The sequence below is a fragment of the Oryzias latipes genome, chromosome 20, assembly GCF_002234675.1.
Source record: "Oryzias latipes chromosome 20, ASM223467v1".
In the NCBI taxonomy this organism is placed as follows: domain Eukaryota; kingdom Metazoa; phylum Chordata; class Actinopteri; order Beloniformes; family Adrianichthyidae; genus Oryzias; species Oryzias latipes.
In genome coordinates, this window is record NC_019878.2 from 16358351 (window position 1) to 16379610 (window position 21260).

At 38.8% G+C, this 21260-nt stretch overlaps 2 protein-coding genes across 2 annotated transcripts; both read left to right on the forward strand.

The window, feature by feature from the left end:
• Window positions 1-239: 239 nt before the first annotated feature.
• On the forward strand, window positions 240-16182 carry trpa1 (transient receptor potential cation channel subfamily A member 1). Its single transcript, XM_023950382.1, has 28 exons — window positions 240-399; window positions 587-697; window positions 1860-2022; window positions 2098-2273; window positions 2799-2906; window positions 2993-3101; window positions 3377-3522; window positions 4248-4384; window positions 6008-6056; window positions 7382-7481; window positions 7559-7659; window positions 9251-9426; window positions 10753-10917; window positions 11017-11131; window positions 11285-11451; window positions 11621-11711; window positions 11813-11872; window positions 11967-12059; window positions 12453-12523; window positions 12625-12781; window positions 12851-12940; window positions 13581-13750; window positions 13837-13966; window positions 14155-14337; window positions 14446-14514; window positions 14596-14697; window positions 14796-14914; window positions 15228-16182. The coding sequence occupies exons 2-28, from the start codon at window positions 602-604 to the stop codon at window positions 15439-15441; spliced, it is 3357 nt and encodes a 1118-aa protein (XP_023806150.1). The 5' UTR covers window positions 240-399; window positions 587-601; the 3' UTR covers window positions 15442-16182.
• Window positions 16183-18658: 2476 nt separating this feature from the next.
• Window positions 18659-19897, forward strand: msc (musculin). Its single transcript, XM_004081026.4, has 2 exons — window positions 18659-19240; window positions 19465-19897. Exons 1-2 carry the CDS (start codon window positions 18818-18820, stop codon window positions 19540-19542), a joined length of 501 nt encoding a protein of 166 aa, XP_004081074.2. The 5' UTR covers window positions 18659-18817; the 3' UTR covers window positions 19543-19897.
• Window positions 19898-21260: the final 1363 nt, after the last annotated feature.

Consider the following 21260-nt stretch of genomic DNA (forward strand, 5'->3'; position numbering starts at 1 on the left):
TATGCTTATTTTAAGGGATCCAGAGGTGAAAAAAAAGATCCTCATTAGAACCAATCTTCGGGAGCACTGATCCAAATATCTTCAGTCTTTGCTGTGGGTTAAGGGGAAACAATATTTCCATAATTTTCCACACCTACGGGTGAGACCTGGACTCACCTAGCATGGTTGTCATTCAAGACAATTTTTCCTTCTTTGTTTATGGGCCCTTTGGAACTGACTGAAGGCCTCTTGCAGCACTATTACAAGGTCCCTCTCAATCTTGCTCACCCAGGATCGGGCAAGGACACCTGGGACGGACTCAAACACGCTGCCCCCCAGCTGAAAGGAACATAATTGCTTTCTTCAAAAGATAGGACCTCAGCCCCCCAAAACACTCGGAGAATCTGAATGCCCTTCCAGGTACAAATTCATCTGTGCCCATGTCTTTTAATTGTAAGGACATACCTTTGGGATGAGACTTTAAGGGCTTGTTCGAAGTTATGATGCAATTCATTTAATCTTTTCTCTATTTTATTAAGTTCCTGATTTTTTTAAGGCATGAAGTTTTGGGATTGCTGGCACTACTGCTGAGGCCCTGTTTCCACAGATCACCAGCTAAGTGATGAACTTCAGCAGGGATGTGGCTCGACAGACCAGTTGTTACACATATGTGATAGAGGATGAAGACACATCGCCGGCAAGCCTGAATGCAGTAGAGGTGATGAAAAAAGTTACACTATCTGACATTAAAATGAACAGTCCAGAAGTTACAAATAGAGAAAATTTGACAAAAAATATTTTTGTTTGCATAAATCCATCTCTTTGGTTTTAAAAAGGCAGCTTCTGTGGTATTTAATTTTTAATAACAAGGCAGTGTTTTTCAGCCAGTGTGCTGTAAGAGCGGTCAGGTGTGCCATGGGAAATTGTTCATTTTCATTGATCTAAAAACATTTACCATCACCAGAATATCAGCTCAATGTTCATCAAAAAGGCTCAAGTTTCATATAATGTTTTATACTTGTATTGAGTCAAAACAAACAGATATTTAGTGTGTTACTTAATTAACAGAATTTCTGCAGACTTTGTGAAACTTCAGTGTTTAATGTAATTTAATGTTGCAGACCTATATTGTGCTCCATATTTTATTCAGAAAAAATATTTTATCTGTAGGTTAAATAAATAAACAAAAAAATTTTTTTGAGTACATACTAAAGAACAGTCCTTAACGGCTCCTTTTTTATTTCTGTTGTGATGACTTTGACCTTTGAGAATAAATAAACCCGGGCCTTGTTTTTATTAAGAGGCAATTATTAAGATGCAAAAATATAAAGCGTGGCACTGGACTGCTAGTAAGTTAATAACTAGTAAAAATTTTAAAATTTACCAACAAATAACTTGTTTTTATTGTAGTTTTCAGCCAAAGTAAATGACCAGAGGAAAAGAGATACTGGAAGTACTCTATGTCAAATGATCAATGTCAATAATTTAGTTACGTTCCAAAATGATATATGTTGTCTTTGCAGATTTTACTGCGAATGTAAAATCTGCAATGAATATAGATTTTTTTTGTACTAAAATATGTCTGATTTTGTCATCTTTCACCGTAAATAAAATTGACTGCTGCAGACGAAATAAAAGGAAAACAAGCAGAAACAATTACATTGGAAATATTGGGTGCAAGTCTATACACTATCAAGACAACAGGTAAAACTGTTGTGTTTCCCTTTAATCTTAGTAAACATGTCCCGGTCATTTCAGGAAGCAGAACACCAGCAATGGTTAAACAATATAAATCCAAAATGCACAAGCTAATGAATCTAGTAAGTTTACGATAATATCTTGACTTTGTTTTTGTTTTTTAAATCAATGTTTCTTTGAAGCTGGCAGAGAAGGGTGACCTGGCTCACCTGGAGAACCTGGTGAGGAAAAGCCCAGAGGTTTTGAGTGAGAAAGATGAATGCGGAGCCAGTCCCCTGCATCACGCTGCTGCAGGCGGCCACGTCACCCTGATCCAGTTCATCATCACTGTGCTGGACCCAAAGGGTAAACTCAGACAGGATGCACTATTGCATGTCATCTTTTCATGCACCTAGAATAATTTGCATTTTTCTTTTCCAGAACTGAACTGCAGTGATGACCAGGGTAACGTACCCCTACACTGGGCAGTGGAGAGGAACAAACCAGAGAGCTGCAGAGCTCTTTTAGACCTGGGGGCTGACCCCAACGTCCTCAACACTGCTCTGTTGTCCCCTTTACACTTGGCTGTTAGCCTCAGACAGAACGACCTGATGAAGGTAGGAAGGCTGGAGTGGTTAAAAATGCTGCTTTTGGTTTTTATGCAACACACCCAAAGTATACTTCTTGCTGTTTATGTGATTTGGTATTATCACACTATTTCCTTATTCAATATTTAATTAGGGAGAAATGTGTTCTTTAAAGTGCCCTGTGAGAGACTGGGGACCTGTCCAGGGTGTGCTCAACAGTAGCCTGGACTGGCTCCGGCAGCTCCCCGAAAGGGATATCACGGGTTAAGAAATGGATGGTGTTTTTTAAAAAAAATGCATGTACACCACAGATAAACAAGGCTTGGTGTTTCTAATTGGAGCATTGTGAAACAAAAGGATTTGAGGAAAACTAAAGAAAGAAGTCACATTTTTATCCAAAAACCGTATAAAAGTTTAAGGTCTTTTCCTTCTATGCTCAAAGACAAAAGTCAGCACAACATTTGGCTTTTTTCCACAAACTGACACATCCAGATATGACACTAGAAGTTGCAATGTATGGATGGTAGTCACTGTTTTTACCTCTGTGCCCTACAGCTTCTTTTGTCCTACAATGCCACAGACTGCAATCTACAGGGAGACCTTGGAAACACCCCACTGATGATGGCCTGCTCAATTAATAACTGTGAGGCTCTCACTATTTTGGTGCGTACAAGTCTTTCAGCTGGCCTAACCTTGACAACCACTGATCTTTGTAACTGATGAGACTCTGTCCATGTCCCCGAACAAAGCTGAAACACGGAGCCAAGCTCTGCCAGCAGAACAAGCTCGGCCATTTTCCCATGCACGCTGCTGCCTTTGCAGGGGCAAAGAAAGCCATGGAAGTCATTTTGAAGGCTGGTGAGACTAACATAATGAATTATCCTCAAAAATTAGAGTGACAAGGGTATTTTAAGGAAGGCAATAGTGTTTTCTTGGTTATCAAGCAAAACAAATTGAGCCGTTTGGTCTTTGGAAGACAAAACTCCTCCAACACAGTACCTATTCCTTATTTTGCTCTATATGCAACGTAACGAATGACCAAAATAGTTTTTATGATCGAGTAAAGTCTGATCTTAACTTTAATCCAGAATAATATGGATATCCGGATTTATTGAGTTTTCTGCTGCTGGCAGGAGAGGAGCATGGCCACCCTGCAGCAGTACACATCAACTACTTGGACAAGTCCAATAGCAGCCCTCTCCATCTGGCTGTACGTGGTGGGAATATTGAGGCCATCCGTCTCTGCATTGCTACTGGGGCCAAAATCGACCAGCAACAGGTACCAGCATCAAAAAGCCTCCATCAGAGTGCATAGGATTCATGCAAACATTTTAACTCCTAAGCCTGCGAGCAGACACTGATTTGCTTATGTTTTCCTAATACTCAGTATTAGTGACTTGGAAACAAACATACCGGGGCACTGCAGATTATAAATTTAGCCATTTGTCTACCAGCTGTCAGTTGCCAGATTTGCATTGTTTCCTTTAATCACAGTCTCATTTGCCTACACCTGTTCCACCTTTTCCTGACAAAAGGTCCCTGTCTTTGCGCTGCAGCACGTCAGTCTTATCATCCCCATCTGGGAGTGATCGTTAAGTCTAGCCCTGGGCTAGTGGCCAGAGCTACAGCAGGAATAGTGGGTTCAGTAATAGCTTTGGTTGGCTAAATTGATACAAATTGCCTCCACTTACACTGTGAGCTGAGTGGAGCGATCGCTGGTCTCTTCTTACCAGTCCTGGTTATCTCATTAAAGGCTTGTGTTACACCCCCCGCATTCAGCCAGTAAGTCTGAGAGATGCTCTGCTAATATTGCACTAGGGAGGTGTAGAATATGTATGTGAGTAAGTGAGTCCGCATGACATGCTAGTACACATGCTAATTCCCATAAATGTGTTTATTTTCTGCTCTATTTAACTGTGCGTCTCTCTCTTTGCATGGGCCAAAGTCTGTGGATATTCAGCCATAGCTTGTCATACATGATATTTTGGATATTTTGCTGTCTAGAATGATCGATCCACGCCGCTTCATTTAGCCTGCACACAAGGTGCCACTGAGGTCGTCAAATTGATGCTGAGCACTGTTGACCAGGTAGAAGACTTCATCAACCTCACTGACGGGGCGTGTCAAACCCCTCTGCACAGGTGGGTTTGTCAAAGAACTCTGCTTGTAAGAATAGAGGCAACTCCAGCGTATACTGTCGATTAGGATGTGATGTCAGACTTTAAAATATTAATAGAAAGGAGCATTAAAGTAACTGAAAAAAGGGTAGAGGAATTTTAAAATAATATTGGAGTCTGGAATTTTGACATCATCAGGGGAGAATGTAGATTTTTGTTCATGGCGGTACTATAACAAACTTCATCAACAGCATTTTTTTAACAGCAGTAAATGCAGATTAGGGGTGTAAAGATGAATTGATTAATTGATTTATACAACTAAATTGATCTGTCTGATTTAAGCTGTTAATCAGATCAAATCATTGCAAAATAAGTTCAAAAGAAATAAATTGATTATAATCAATCTTGGAAAATACCATTTAGATTGAGACACGGTAGTTACACTTTACTCTAACTTTTTTAACTTAAAAACCAACATACATGTGATGACAGCAAAAAACGATCAAGCCATTATTCCAGTCCAATGTGTGCGAACACTTTGAATTTAGCAAAGACATGTGACCATACAGTGTGGCAGAATGTTCTACTAATGTTCCCTTTGGATTTTTTTGATGTGGTAAAACAACAGTGGGCAGAACTTTATGGAATGCAAATGTGGATAGATTTGCCATTAATTCTCATTTACTTATTTGTTTGTACACATATTTAATATATACTTGACTATCTTGAAAGAAATACAAGAAATCTGGAAACCTTCTGAGTCACACTTGTTGTTGTTTTGGCTAAAGATGTTGTGGATTGATTTTAATTCTCAATTTCTTCTCTAGAGTCTCATAGCTCAACTTTAACTTTTAACATGTAAAGAAGGTGATAGAATGTCAAGGTTCTGATTTCTTTGTTAAGAAATTTAGCTTTCTGTTCTATAACTAGCTTTTTAATTTTAGAGTTTCTAATGGTAGTTCTTTGATTTAACCAAAATATATTGACTTACTTAGTGGTGGTCAACAGTAACCTACATAAGACAGCTCTAAGTAACAAAAACTGCAATAATAATCAAGTTAAATTATAAACGTTATCTACTTCAAAAACAGTTTCCCTGCACAAACACAGTAGCGGTGTAGCAATTAAGCTGATTTCCTCAAACAATAATCTTTTCAACAATGTCATCACAATAAAAACTCTGAATCCATCTACTTTTTTAATCATAAAGCTTATTGAGCTTCCACAGATGGCCATTATAACATAATGCAAAAGATCTCTACTTATTTTTTTTCTGTAACAGCTGGTGAGAAATCAAATCTTTGACGCCTGGCGTGTCTCTTATGGTATCTGGTCACAAATCTGGAGAATTACTGGATGATTTTTTTTTTTTTTTTGCAGACAATCATTCAGTTAAAGGAATCATCCGATCTGCCCTCTGAAAATACTTTACATCATCAGACTAACCTGTATTTGTCATTGTAGAGAAACACAATAATCAGGAGATAAAACATTCACATACAAGAGAAAATCCGGCTCTTACATCATCCTCTGACAAAGCAGAATTAGAGTGAAGTCATGCTTACTCAACATTTGACATCATGACTAAGGACTGTGGCTCTCACAGGCATGAGCGCCAGTTTACAGCAACTGTGTTTACTTTTCCAGGGCTACAATATTTGACCACAGTGAGCTGGCGGAGTACCTCATTTCTTTGGTAAATAAAGACTCACACATAACATACATGACCTGCATGAATGCACGTGTGTTATTTAGGAGCAATTATAATTTCTGTGATTACAAAAGCTAAATTAAAAAAAAAAAAGAAGACATTTTTAAGTCATCTGCGACTTGTTCTGTATACCTCTCAGGGTGCTACAACAAATGCAACCAACAACTTAATATGGCCCCTCTTTGTTAACATCACTCCGTGTTTGCCATTTTAAATACACAGCTGGGTTTATTAAATGTTCAAGGTGCCTTGCTTTGCTTATGGACCGTCTGTCACCATCTGTCGCAAAGTGGACTGTTTTATTGGAGCAGCGCTGCTGGGGGGTGGGGGAGATGGTGTCCAAGTTTATTTCCTGTCCGCAAACAGAGCAATAAGAAATACATTTCTGTGTGGGTAGCTCTGCTACCATAAATCAGTGGCGTCATCTGCCAACCATCTTATTCTTAGTACAGAAAATGAAGAGTGGGATACTAAAAGACTAATTTGATTTTTTAAATAGGACATGCTGGTCCTATTTGCTGTTCTAAAGTAAAGATTTTTTCTTAGAGTGTTTAGGTTTATGATTGTTGGCTTTTTACAAATGTGAAACTTATTACAAGGATCTTAAAACCACACACATAGTGATGTCTAATGCTACATTCACACCGGGCAAATGATATGCTAAAAGTGCACCCACTTTCAATGAAAAGTCTGTGTAAACGTACTTAAATGCGCATTTCGGGTTCCCGTGTTCAAAACTCTTGCATTTATTTTTTTCTCAAAATACTTTTAAAACTGTTTTCTTACAATATTTTTTTGTCAATCTCAAAACATGGAACAAAAAAAACCATGGCTAACTTTGGAACTGTTATATCATTTTTTAGATTTGTTTTTTTTTTATATATAATTTTTTTTAAAAATGCATTTAATGGCCGCATGTTTTGTACTAAGAGCCCCAAAACAGTCTAACAAAATGTATGTTTCATTACAGATACGAAGCCCATCGAGACGACTGTTTGTGTGAATTTGGGCTATACAAATAAATTGAATTGAATTGAATTAAGTGGATTTAACAATGCCTATTTTCTGTTTCCAACATTTTTCACATTATTTTAGGCAATGATATGGATAATTGTTGAATGAAATTTTACCAGCGACATTTTTCCGTGAGGATCTGTTACTTATCCAGGGTTTGATAAACCTCAGCATCAATCAGGGTGTTCTGGGCCTTTTCAAATCAAATGTTTTAAATCTACTAAGAAATTTGATAAATTACATTCAAACGAACAATCCACCCAAAAAAGTAATAAAATAATGTATTCTCTGATCAGGGTGCAGATCTCAACAGCTGTGACTGTAAAGGCAACACTCCTCTGCTGTTGGCTACCAGCTGCGGAGCATGGAAATGCGTAGCTCTGCTTTTGTCAAAAGGTGAGCCATCATTTAGTACAACAACGTTTGAGATTTCTGGTTACTGACACACTATGTGATATTGTTGGTCTCTTTAGGGGCAAATGTCAATTTGAAAGACAAATGCGGTTGTAACTTCCTTCACCTGGCCATTCATCAACCAAAGGGGCTGAAAAATATCCCAGAAGAAGTACTGCAGGTATTTTCTAAAACTGCACAAAGATCTGATCATTTTTCTATTAAAACAAATTGTCATTTATTTCTCTAAACTTAGTAAGTAAAAATAAAAAAAACTACAGAAAATTAATAAAAATCATAGACGTACAAAAAAAATAATGTTACAATTCAACAGACAAAAATCAAATCTATCTTGTCTTTTGGGTTTAAGAAATTGAATACGTTTTCAATGCAGACTTCACTGTGATTGAATCATTTGATGGTTTGTGGGCTCGTTTGGGACATGTTACATCAAATGAAAATGTGGTTGAACAGTGACGGTGAAATCAGAGATTTTAACAGTATAATAATGGAGCTGATAGCGAATGAGAGGGGAAAAACTGACAAAGGAAATGCTAGAAGAGGAAGAGGACGTTTAGGTCAAAACTGCTCTCTGGTTCTAAGTGGCTGTAGTGCACCAAGACAAGAACATACTTTACAGTAATTTACTGTTGCAGCTACACTAGAATATTATCAACTAATGAAAAAATTGTTACAAATGGTCCATGAAAACACACAATGGAAACAGAAAAAATATTGAAGCAGTCCAAGTTTTGAGGCACGAAAATTAATAACTCTGATTAGAACTCTGGAAATTTTTAATTAAATGAAGAGTTAAGATGAATACATGGTTAAAACAATTGTACCTGTTTTTTTTTTCCAGTTTGCCCCACTTTGAGGTCTTTCAAATTATAAAATTGCTGAAATGTAACTGTTCAAGTAGTGATGCAACACGATGGGTCACGGTTTTGTTTCGGTTTGATTGATTTGTATGATACTAAAAAACAATTTAAAAAAAACACAAATTTGGTGAAATAAATGTTAAATTTTCTAATTAAGCAATCGGCAGTTAGGAAAAGTCTTTTAGTTGGTTTAGTTTATATGTGTAACATACGAGGATTGTGGCATTTCTAAATTTCAGAAATGTAAAATTAATAAAAACAAGCAAATAAAAAGTCATGAAATAATTTTTTAAAGAGTTCTATTAAAATTGATAGCCAATTGAATATTAAGAAATATTATGTTTTGTTGTCTGTTTCTATTGATAAGATTTAAAAAAACAAAGCTCATTAAAACATGAATGAATAACTGAACCGCTTTTGAAATGACAGAGTTGATGTATTTTTTCCAGATAAGTTTGGCCAGTGGAAATATCAAGGTTTGGGAATCTAGCAGCCATATTGGCCAGTGTAAAAATAAGTCAAGTTATAGAGCCCTGCTTCCTGTTACTGTCCTTGACTTTGGAACATCGATATAAAAAATACAGGTTTCACGCCTTATTTCTGAATAAATAAAGGTTACTTGTCAGTCAAATTGCCTTGATTAAAAAAAGAAGAAAGGAATTGTATTTTGCACATTTTCAAAAGTCTACAGGCTAAATATTTATTTTTTTACAATTAAATGTTTTGTTAAAAATAACCTCTATGGAGAAATTTGAAGCTGTTGCATGACACTGTCAATAAAATAAATGATAATGTAGCTCTGGGTAAATGTGTTTTTGTCAATACTTTATTTTAACCCTTTACAGGTAGAGAATCAGCTGAAAACAAAAAATGATTATTATTTGTCTGTAGCGCAACAGTGTGAAGGCCTTGCTGAGCTGTGAAGATAATGAGGGCTGCACCCCACTCCATTATGCCTGCAGACTGGGGATCCATGACTCAGTGAAGAACATGCTGGGCCTCTCAGGGCAGCTTGGCCTCGCATGCAAGTCCAAGGACAAGAAGTCTGCTCTGCACTTTGCCGCCCAGTAAGTTTTGATTGGTCCCCGAGGGGCAAGAATTTCCACACCATCGAATGAAACAACAATGATTTGACCTGAATTTGACCGAAAAAAGTGACTTCAACTTTGGAAATTTCTCTAAAGATGAGCGTGCTGTGTAATTTTGACACTAACGACTGATAATTAAACATTTCTTTTTACATTTCCTATTTATGTTGTTATAGTGTCGCAGCATATACACCCGTATTTTATTCATACAACCTGAGGCCAACAAAGAAATTGCACTTTTTTCACCTTTCATTGGTTACTTAACATAGATTAAGCTAAAAATATAAGGAAAAAAAGCACATTAATTTAACCAAGTATCTCATCAGTCCTTCCTCAAACAGCTATTAAGGTTTTTCAATGACTTTCACTTTTTTTACACAAGAAGTGGAATGTTTTTCTTTTCAAAGGAAACAGAAAGTTATAGATTACACCCTATTCTTGCACTAATCAATAAGTGGAGGGAGAAAAACGCTTCTTGTAGAGTCTGATTCATTACCTGACAACCTAAAAAGAGAATTTCCAGTGCAGCCCCTGTACATGAACACCAGTTGGACGATGACAAATGAGTACTGTCAACGCAGTGTCCAGTTGTTTTAATCCTGGGAGAAATTCACAGGCTTGGAAGCATTTTTGAAATTAATTGAAACGACATCACACGTTGTCCTTAAGGAGCTGTCACAAGAAAGAATTCAATTAGCCCAGCGCATGTAACGAAACGTTACTAATAGTGCAAGGAGAGAACATTAAACATTATTGTTATTGATTTTTCCATCATGTACACCCATTTTGTCAGAGCAAGGGGGCAAAGGAAGATGGTGTTATGATGTCATACTTTTACTCCTTTGGAAACCTCATTTCTTTTTGACACTTTGACAATAAGCAGGCAAAAAGAGCGGCTGACCCTCTTAAAAGCTTTGAAGACAAAGTGATCTTTAAGACAGTCTGTTATTTATACTTATTTCTTCTAATAGGTTCCAGCAACCTGGGTCACGACTTCCAGGAGATTGAACAATCCCTTCACACCAAAGCCATTTTCATTAAAATTACATTTTAATACGTTTTTGCCTTGAAACTCCACTATAATACTAGAAACTGTAAAACAAAAATGTGCTTTCTTGGATGAAACATTGCTGCTTTTTCTTCAATATTTAGGTTTGTGTTGTAACTGGAGAACAAAAGTTGGAACTTGTTTTTATGTGTGGATTCATGAATGTTCTGGCGCAGTATCGTGCAAGTCTACCTGGGGTGTATTAAAGGGAATGAAGCCATGATTAAAAGTGTCAACCTTTCCTCCTCTTCTTAAAGGTACGGGCGCATCAACACCTGTCAGAGATTATTAGAGACCATCACTGACTCCCGCTTGCTGAATGAGGGAGATGAGCGGGGCCTGACACCTCTGCATTTAGCTTCCAAAGAGGGCCACACTAAAGTGGTTCAACTGCTGCTGCGCAAGGGAGCTCTCTTTCACAGGTAGCTGCATACACAAGGGACCAGTGTTTGTATCTCTTACCCTAAAGGCTTGATATGCAAATAACATCAAACAAACATGATTTTTGCACATTTTTACAGTGATTACAAAGGCTGGTCTTGTCTGCATCATGCTGCTTCTGAAGGATACACTCAAACTATGGCCATTCTGCTGTCAGCCAATCTCAAATTACTGGATAAAACAGATGAGGATGGGGTAAAAACTGCTGCTCTTTCAGTTCTGCCCCAATGGTTCATAAATAGATCAGAAAGAATTCATGGTTGTCTCCTCTTAAAAATGTCTGCAGACAAAAAAAAGAAAGAAGTTGCAATTACTTTTTAAATTGTTTTTGCCTTGTTGCCACATCAGAACACAGCGCTGCATATTGCTGCCAGAGCAGGACACGTGGCAGCAGTCAGGCTGATGCTGGTCAAAGGGGCGGAGCTAGTCTTGAACAAGAACCACACGTCGTTCCTCCATGAAGCTGTGCAAAATGGAAGAAAGGATGTGGTCAATGCCGTGGTTGACAGTGACAGGTGGGTTTGTTACAAGACAAATACCTAAAAACGTCAGGTTCAGAGACATGGGTTTGTCATCAGGAATTTTTTTAAATCCGAGTTGCAGAAGTTACAAAAACTTTATTTCTTTAACATTTGAGGTTTTTTTTTCTTGATTTGAGACTAATTTGAGATTCTCTTCTTCCAGATGTGAAGAGGCTTTGCAGCTGTTCACTCCCGGCACCAGCCAGAGATGCCCCATACTCGATATGATTGAGTTTCTGCCTGAAACCTACAAGGTTTTTCACTGAATTCATAAAATAAAAAATAAAAAAGCATTCTTTAAAAACCTAAATCTTAACTGCTGCATAACCTGTCACATCACAACTGTCTTCCACAGCATCTGCTGGACTGCTGTGTGAGAGAGTCTGATGATGACCACAACAGCCCTGACTACCATGTAAGTTATCTATAGACTGTTCAATCATGACTTTATCATCATTGAAATCATCTATGCGGTAAAAAAAAGATAAACATTTGTTTATTCTTTGTAGATTGAATATAATTTCCAATGGCTCCAGGCTCCTATTTCACCCCAAAAGTTGAGCGATGAGTCCTTGAAGATTCAGCCATTGGTTGCAGTCAACGTAAGCTATTTTTAAAAAATCCACATCCTTCTGATGTAAACCACAAATATTCTATTCCCCATCTTTGGCCAAATCAGAAGAGATAGGATTTTTTTTTAAGTGCTCTGTCCTTCATGCTTGGTTAAGTTGAGTTTTGTGTGAAAAATGGTTTTACCGGTTGTGGAGAAAAGAATTCAAACAATCAGCCAAAAAGCAAAATTACTAACATTCATTCAAATCCAAACAAATTAGATTTATTGTAAAATCTGCTTGTTGCATCTCCTAAACAGACACTTGGGTATTAATGAGATTTAATTTGCTCACAATTATTTGGAAATATTTAAACTGATACATTTGAAAAACGTTGCTTTAAATATATATATATATTTACAACTTTTCCCTTTTTCTCTGCAGGCAATGGTGAAGTACAATCGCATTGAGCTCCTTAACCACCCAGTCTGCAAAAAATATCTGGCAATGAAGTGGTGTGTAGCCCTGAATGAAGAAATCCCTTCTTAAAGCTCTAAAAGCTCAGTTTTGCAGCATAGAAGGTTTTCTGCTTCACTTCTTTCTTCTGCTTATGCAGGGTTGCATACGGGAGCAAAGCTCATGCCCTCAACATGTTTTTGTACCTGTTGGGATTGCTACCCCTGACCCACCTGATCGTGTCTCTCAGACCTTCTATGAACACCACTGACACAGGTGACCATGTCATCAACATGGTGCCCGTCTCTTTTACTGAGGTACAGTATGGAATGGCTTTTTGATGCAATCTTCCTTCAGATTTGATAAATGTGTGTTCTGTTTTGCAGCAAACTGTGTTCAAGTCCTTTTCCATGGTGATGGTCCTGATCATGAACATCTATTCCATAGGAAAAGAAATCGTACAGTTATCACAGCAGGTACTGAGAGCCAGTCTCAAATCATTGATTGATTGATTTCTGTAACACATTGAGACATTATTTATTAGCAAAAAGCATCAATTCGGTTTTATCTAGGGTCAAAGATGACTTGTTGTAATCCATCCATGATTTTATGTTTTCCACATTGATAAGTTCCCTTTAATTGTATGTAGAATAGATACATTTGTGTCATCACCAAATAATATGAGTTTTAAAAGTTTTGAAACATTGATTATTTAACAAGAGCTATGAATTTTTACATATTTTTTTAAATAACGTGCCCTTCTGGCAATGTAGACTTTTCTTTTAGTCAGGTTATCATTCATGAAAACATTGGTTCCCTTCAGATTTCTTCTTTGCTTCAATAAAGTTGCTTTGTTTTTCCGATTAACAAACTTTAAGAGGATCGCTGGTTTGTCGATCTCTCTTCTTCTGGGGAGCAGTCAGCAGATCTCCACATTGTTTATGTCCAGAGAAATTCCTCACCATTCCCGGCGGTCACTGCGTGCACATATGACCAGGGCAGCTGCTCTATGCCTTCGCGGCATCTTCATGAACCAGAAGAATTCCTCATACATGAATTAAAAAGAGGTCAATATTTTTTTATCATTTTGTTTTTGTTTTTCTTACTCTTCAAAAGCGCTGGAATTACTTCAGGGATCACTCCAACCATAACGACTGGGCCTCAGCCGTCTACTCTCTGCTGTTCATCATCCCACTCATGATCAATGCAGAGGGCTCGCTGCACTGGCAGGCAGGGGCATTGGCTGTCTTGCATTACTGGATTGGTTTTCTTCTTTATCTCCAGAGGTAGAGTTTGCTTTGGTAGCTACACTGTTTCATGTCATGGGTGAGTTGTGCTGTTAACTGGTGTCTCTGGTCACCTGCCATTCCAGGTTTGAGAACGTCGGCATCTTTGTGGTGATGTTTGGGGAGATCATGAGGACGCTGGTCCGCATCGTGATGCTGTTTTTCTTCCTGATGTTGGCCTTCAGTCTGGCTTTCCATGCTCTTATGCTCAACCAGGTAACACAGACATTTATTTCAATTATAGTACCTTTAAATCAGTGAAAATTAAACTTTAAAATCCATTAAACCAAAATGTGAACCTTTATTTAATAAACTTAGGTTCAATTCATCCCGATTTTATTTAACTCTTGTTCACCTCAGTTGTTTAACCACAAACATTCACATTTATTTGTCTCTATCTTTAGAGTCAGTTTGAGACTGTTCCACTCTCCGTGATCCAAACATTTGTGATGATGGTTGGGGAACTGAACTACCAGAACAACATTCTGGATGCTTTTCTGAAAAATGAGCTGCCATTTGGAATCTTGACATATTTCATCTTTGTGCAATTTGTGATGCTCATGCCAATCCTGCTGGTGAACTTGATGGTAAGCATGTCCTTTACGTAGTTTATTTTTGTAATAACGGAAAACCGGAGATTTATTTTAATATTCTTTGGGCAAAAAACAATTATTGTCTTATTTGGGGGGATGTAGATTGGTTTGGCGGTTGGAGACATTGCTGAGGTTCAAAGAAATGCCTCTTTGAAACGGATAGCCATGCAGGTGAGTATGGAGCCAGCCCGTCCTGGTCGCCAGCAATCTGTTAGTAAGTTTGCACTTTGTAACCTTTGCCTCTAAACTCAGATTGACCTTCACACATCTCTGGAAGATAAGCTTCCATACTGGTTCATGAAACGGGTTGACAAACCCTCCATCATCATCTATCCCAATCGCAAGTGTTCCAGGGTAAATGCTTAGCACTAAATATGAACGCTATTACAGTTTCTTCTAATTCGGATCTTCTTTTGTTGAAGCTTTTTCCCCCTTTTTCTGCTGTCTTTCAGCACTTTTTAACACACCTGTTCTCAGGTGAAGAGGAGAAAAATGAGGTCTGGAGTCGTCTGCAGTCCAAATCACAGAACTGCCCTGTCATAGAGAATGAACTGAAGAAGCAGAAGATCAGGTGAATTTGCATGGCATAGACTTTCACAAGACTCTGGTTAGCTTGCAAGTCTTCAAATAATATGTACAGCTTTTTCAAGATATTGGAAATGTTTAAAATAAGCTCTGAAACCTAAATTCATGTATGAAGTTTGGGTGGTAACTACTAATAAGCTGAGTAAACTTTTTTTTTTATCTTTGAGCAGCACCTAGTGGTGACTTAACAGCACTATCAAAAATTCCACAAGAAATATTAATTAGTACTGGGTGAAAAAAACCTGCCTAAATTTCCCCCAGAAGGTGTACAAACAGCATGGAATTATATTTTCCTGCAGAATGAAAGAGATGTCAAGCATCCTGGAGAAGCAGCACGGCCTCCTAAAGCTCATCATCAAGAAGATGGAGATCACCTCGGAGGCGGACGAGTACGACGGCCCGGTGAACATCAGGGGCACCATGTGGCCAAACCTGGCTCAAAGCAAAACACGAGGTCGCACCACGTCCCGGTGGGTCCCCCTGATTAAAGCCATCGAGGCAAAGCGCAAATGAAGAGGACTCAACAAAAACCTTTGGAAAAGGTTTTACACAGGGCGGACATCCCTTTACACTAGGGTTCGAATAAAAGCATGTATGCACTTGATTTAATGAAGAAATATCACCTGAATTCACCACTTACACAACGCCTCTGGTTCATTTTCCTGAAAATATCGCTGTAGTGCGGGTGACAATGAGTAATCACTGCAGTCATTTAAAGCATTTCATGGTTCTTCAGCATGTCCACAAAAGCTAGTCTGCAGGCTTTGCACCTTGTGCATTTTAATGTGAAAACTTATAACCAACAAGCTGTGCTTCATCAGGCTGTAAACACTCACTTTCTTCATGCAACAATTGGGGGGGGGGGTCTTCTTTCTGGAGATTACCTGTAATTCAATTACAGTTTTGGCAAGAAAAAACAAACAAACAAACCATCTGGAGTTTAAATGAGCCTAGAAAAATAAAATACAAAGAGGGGAGGGGGGCATACAAAGAAGCTGTTGAAACTGTGATTGAAGGTTAAATATTGCTGCTTGGTAATTTATGTGTCAAATGAGTTATTGTTAGCCAAACAAGAAGATAGATTTTTGTTGAACTGGATGTTAATTTGTGAATGAATGTTAGTTTTTATGATGCACTCAGTGTTGCCTTTCTTGCAAACTGTTGTGATGCTTTATGTGCCTTCTGCCCTGCTGGACCCTTTGAAGCAAATTGATTCACTTCACCAAATAAAATGTATCCCTGCTGATGAAACAAGATGACTTTAAACTCATCCATTACAGTTTTTATTCTTATATTTCAAATGCCTTTTCTTTTTTTTTTTTTTTTACTTTGTTTCATTTACTTTGAAGGTCCCAGTTGACATCGACTGTGGTCTCTTTGCACCACACAAACAAATGCAAAAAGACATTAAACCAAAAAAGGCACAATAAATTGTGATTTTAATCCATATAATCCCATTGTGCAATTGAAACTAAACTGCCTACATTAAGTTCACAAATTAAAGAATTTTCTTATTTGCTTGAGCATGAAGCAAACGACATGTTTTCTTCTTCACATTATTGTGTTTTGTCATGAATAATGCCATAATAATGATGAATAATTCAGCAATAATTTCAGAGATAGACTCCAGATCCTAACAGATGCTGCCTCTGACTTGTGCACTGGCCTCTTTACATGTGTCCTCCAAAGAGCTTAACGTGCTGCAGGCACGAGTGGATTCATGGGAATCGTGAGAGTTCGGAAGGGAAAGTGCAGCTTGTGACATCATGAGGCTGCACCTGTCCCCCTGCTCCTCCAGCGCAGGCCTCTAATAGAGTTCAGGACCCCTGAAAGTCTTTGCTGATAGACAAATGCTGGCTCGCTCTTCATGTCAAGCTTAAAGTGTTATTTACTGCTGTTGGCCTGGAATTTAATTACCCTTGGGGCAAATGCAGCAACCATAAAACTATCAATAACCGTGCTGTTTTAGACAATATTTTTGTTCTGGACTCAAAGAGCGACATGTACAGAATGATGAACGAGGGCAGTATCTCCGCTTCTTTCGTGCTGACAGTGAATGAAGGAGCAGGTTGAAATGTGTGACATGCAGCAACAGGATTTTGCTGCATTAAAAAAAAGAAGGCAGTTTATCAAATAAGTAATAAATCTAAGAACAGAATCCCTTAGCTATCACTCCTCAAAGATGTCAGTTGGTCTGTTCAACTCGAGGTGGTGACTTGCCTAAAAAATCGGATGGATTGCTGACATACTCAAGAAAATGCTGAAAGTCCAGGAGCCTTCTAAAAAACTTCATCCATAGTGTGAACTTGGTTGAAGCACTTTCCTAACTTTTCCTACAGGACAATAAAAAATGATCTAAAGCCTGTTTTAAACAGCCAAAAGAAATGTTGCTCATAAAGTCTAAACAAAATAAAAATATCTAAAGGTGTGCATTCTGCAAGATCAAGCCTCTCTCATAATCTTATGCCATTCCTATTGTACATTTTGGAATGACAATTAAAGGCAGAGATCTGGAGTTTTCTTGGAGTCTCCTCAGAAGGAAAAAACTTTGTGATGGAGCTGCATCACAGTACTGTTTCAATATGCTTTTAATGGCATGAAAACTTACATTTATCCAAATTTTGAAGCATCCATCCATCATCTTCTGCTCATCCGGAGTCAGGTCTCAGATGCCCGACCTCCCTTTTCACAGAAACGTCCTCCCGTTACACATGGAGGAAGGACTCCCAGATTTGCCCAGGCCTTCCAAGACCCTCCAGTGAGTCCTGGGGCCTTTTCTTTGTGGGTCACACCCAGAATACCTCCGAAGGGCAGGTGGCTTGGACGCGCTCCAAGGAACTGGATTGTAAAATCTCTGATTCAGGAGGAACAGTGCAGTTCTCATTGCAAAAGTAGAACAGCAATCAGCTCTCATGCAGAGTTCCTGAAGGTTCAGAAGAGCGTTTCCATCAAATCCACAAGCGCTTTATGGATTTGGAGAAAGTCTTCAATCTTGCCCCTCACTCAGTTTTATGGGAGGTCCTCTGGGAAAACAGGGTCAAGGGTTCCCAATGAGGACTGTCTGATCCCTGATCAACCAGAAAAGCAGCTTTTCTCCTATTGCTGACAGTTAATCAAACTTTTAACAAAAACTCTTAAAATCTTACATTGGGTTCTTCTAAGGGCCTTGTTATTTCTCAGAATGAAAAGAATAAAATTATCTTTGTTACACAATGAGAGTGAGGGGCCTCCTCACATCTGCCATGCCCTGGTCATGCCAACACTCCAGATGTCATGGGAACTGAAAACAGCTGGGGCTGTTGCATCCAGACTGCGTGTGAATGTCTGCTCCATCTGCAGAAACCCAATACTTCTGTGAAACCAGCAGCGGATTAAACACTTTTGATAAGGTCCCCAAGACATTTCTATCACAAAACCTCCTGCAAGACTAAAATGCTTCATCTGTCTTTACTGCCCAGTTATCCTTTTGAAGTTTGGTTCTTTCACCTTGAAAGTCACGTGTGTCTGTGATATTATAGTTTATGTGTCTATGTCCCAAACAGGCCAGTAATTGACAGGGCTCAGACCAATTATTCAGCATGGAGATGGACAACTGAAGGCTGAGTTGTGGTCTTACTGAGGTCATGAAGGCTTGGAGAGAGGGGCAGGGCAAATTCAGAGCCAAAACTGTACATGTGCCAGATCAAGAGCACTTAAATAAGTGGAGTTACCAACCAAGAGGGCATGTTTAAGAAGGAGCTCATCTTATTCGAATATATTTAGGATTTCAGCCAAAAAGTTCACAAGTTAAATTTGAAGCTGTTGACTTGTTTACCCGTGATAAAGATCTTATCAGCAGGAGGCTTTAAACTTTCAGTCTCTGCGCCTTCAGGGCGCAGCTGGAGCGGTCATGTCCACTGGCTCTGTTGCGAGTGATGCGGATGAAGTGCGTCACAGGAGGACTGCCGTCCTTTGCAAGAGCCCAGCGAGGAAGACAATTACCCGCTTCCCCCCCAGCCGGCGTTCCGAAGAGGTGCTGGACAGTGACAGTGTGGGAAGGAGGATCAAGCCGGAGCGCCGCGCGCTCTCCAGAGCGCATCACAAGGAGACGCGGCGGATGCAGAGAAACGCGGCCAATGCGCGAGAGAGGGCGAGGATGAGAGTGCTGAGCAAGGCCTTCTCCAGACTGAAAACCAGCCTGCCCTGGGTCCCGGCGGACACCAAGCTGTCCAAACTGGACACTCTACGGCTCGCCTCCAGTTACATTTCCCACCTTAGACAGCTACTGCAGGATGGACGCTTTGAGAGCAGCTTTGCGCATCCAGTGAATCTGGTATGAATCCAGAAGGCATGAAAGACAGCAGGAAACAACTTTAAAACTCTATTATAAACCTTTTTTAGAGCTGACTAAAGTAAATAACAATTTACGAATGGTGTGTTTTTGTCCTGTCATTTACAGTAATATGTTTGCGTTTTTTTAAAGAAAACTCAAAAGCACCAACAGTTTTATGAGTTGATTTTATTTGCAATGAACTCGTTGATGACTTGTTTTTGCAGACATGGCCTTTTATGATGACTGGACGACCAGAAGAAGACATTTCAACTCCAGTGAGACTCTGCGGGGCAACAGCATAGATCCCCAGAGGTGCTGCGCCTATCCCACAAGATCATCTCCAAAGAGCTGTTACCCTTGTTTTAATATTATTCTTGTGCATGCATCACTTTTTAACTTTTTTTATTTTAAATGCTGTTACTTTCATTAGTTTTCTTCATAAACGTTCACAACACATTAGAATATCTTGATGATTTACAAAATTTCCAGGTTTATTCAGGATCATTCTTGATTGAAAAAGCTTTACAAATAAGCTGCTCTCCTGAACACTTTCTCTAATCACTGTTTCACCCGCTTACTTTGTCATACTACCATCAAAACTGACATTTAGTGTCAATATATTTATTTTTTGTAACAAATAAAAAATAATAACTGCTATTTGTGTGTCTAAACTTTGGATTTTGGAACTGAATCACAAACAGGCCTCTCCTTCAGGCTCAATGTGAATAGATCAATCGATAGGGGGCGCTCTATGCCTCTGTGTTGAGCCTAATTTGATGATACCAATGCCTTTTTTGCCATGACGTATGATAAAAAGCTGTATATTATGGTAGACAGTCGTCAGAACATTAGGTTAGATTAACTACATTTTAATTTTAAGCAGATGAAAGCATTTTCTTCTCCTTATCATGGTGTTTTATGCAAAACAAAGAAAGTGTCATGCATGCAGAAACTGAAAGTTTTAAGATCCAAAGTGCTTTCCACTCCATTTGTATCATTCATGATTATGAGGTTTTGGTTTAAATGATGACAAAATATTTAAAGTTTTTTTCTTTTCTATATAAATTTAAAAGAAAAAAAAGCCTTTGGGGAAAAATCTAAAGTCGAGTGTAAAAACCGGATTTGTAAGTCCCAGTTGCACATAAAAACACTTGTGAGTATCCATGCTCCCTCACTCCAACAGATAACAGTGATCTCTTGATCCAGAATTCCTTTCCTCCTGTTAAACCCCAAAACGATGTGAGTACAGATGGATTGAGACCCAGGCTGAGGCGGTCTGCAGGGACAGACTAACAAAAACAGTTTTAATGGAGAAAGAGATAAAGGGAAGAGAGAGGGTCTTGTCAACAGGTTAATGTGGAGCTGCAGCTGTTGCAGTGTTGGTGAGTTTCCCAGAATCCTCAACCGCTCCCCAGGGAGAAAACAGCCATTCTGCTGGACGTAGGCAGCTAATGAACTGCTTTTTCATATGCAGCCCACTTCTGCTTTTGTATGATGCATTTTAAGAGAAGATGACTTGTAAATGTCAAGGTGACAGCTAGAAAAAGGGGTGGTATGAATCAAAGCAGGACAGGTCAACAAAACACCAAGATGTTTGAGAACGGAAAATCTGCAGCATAGTTGATCTCAGTTAAGTTGAGCTGAAAGCTGAAGGACACCAAGACCCTGCTGGAATGGCGTGGCTGTAGCTAGGAGCTTTAGAGCTCATAATGTGGGAGATGTTACAGGGCTGACATCTAGTGCCGAGGATGTGAACACAATCCTAAATCATATCATAGAAGATTTGGGAAGGCAAAGCAAAACGGAAGGTTTGATGAGCTCAAATGTCTAAGATCATAAAAGTTTGGTTTTGGAGCAAAAATTCTGTCTTATACAACACTTCATCATTATTTATTTATGTGGGACTAGTTGAGCAACAATAAACCACTGTAATAACCAAAAACAAGGACGTTTGGGGAAAAGTTTACTTGCCGATTCTAAACTCTTCTAAAATGTTTAATTCCAAAAGCACTTAAGTATC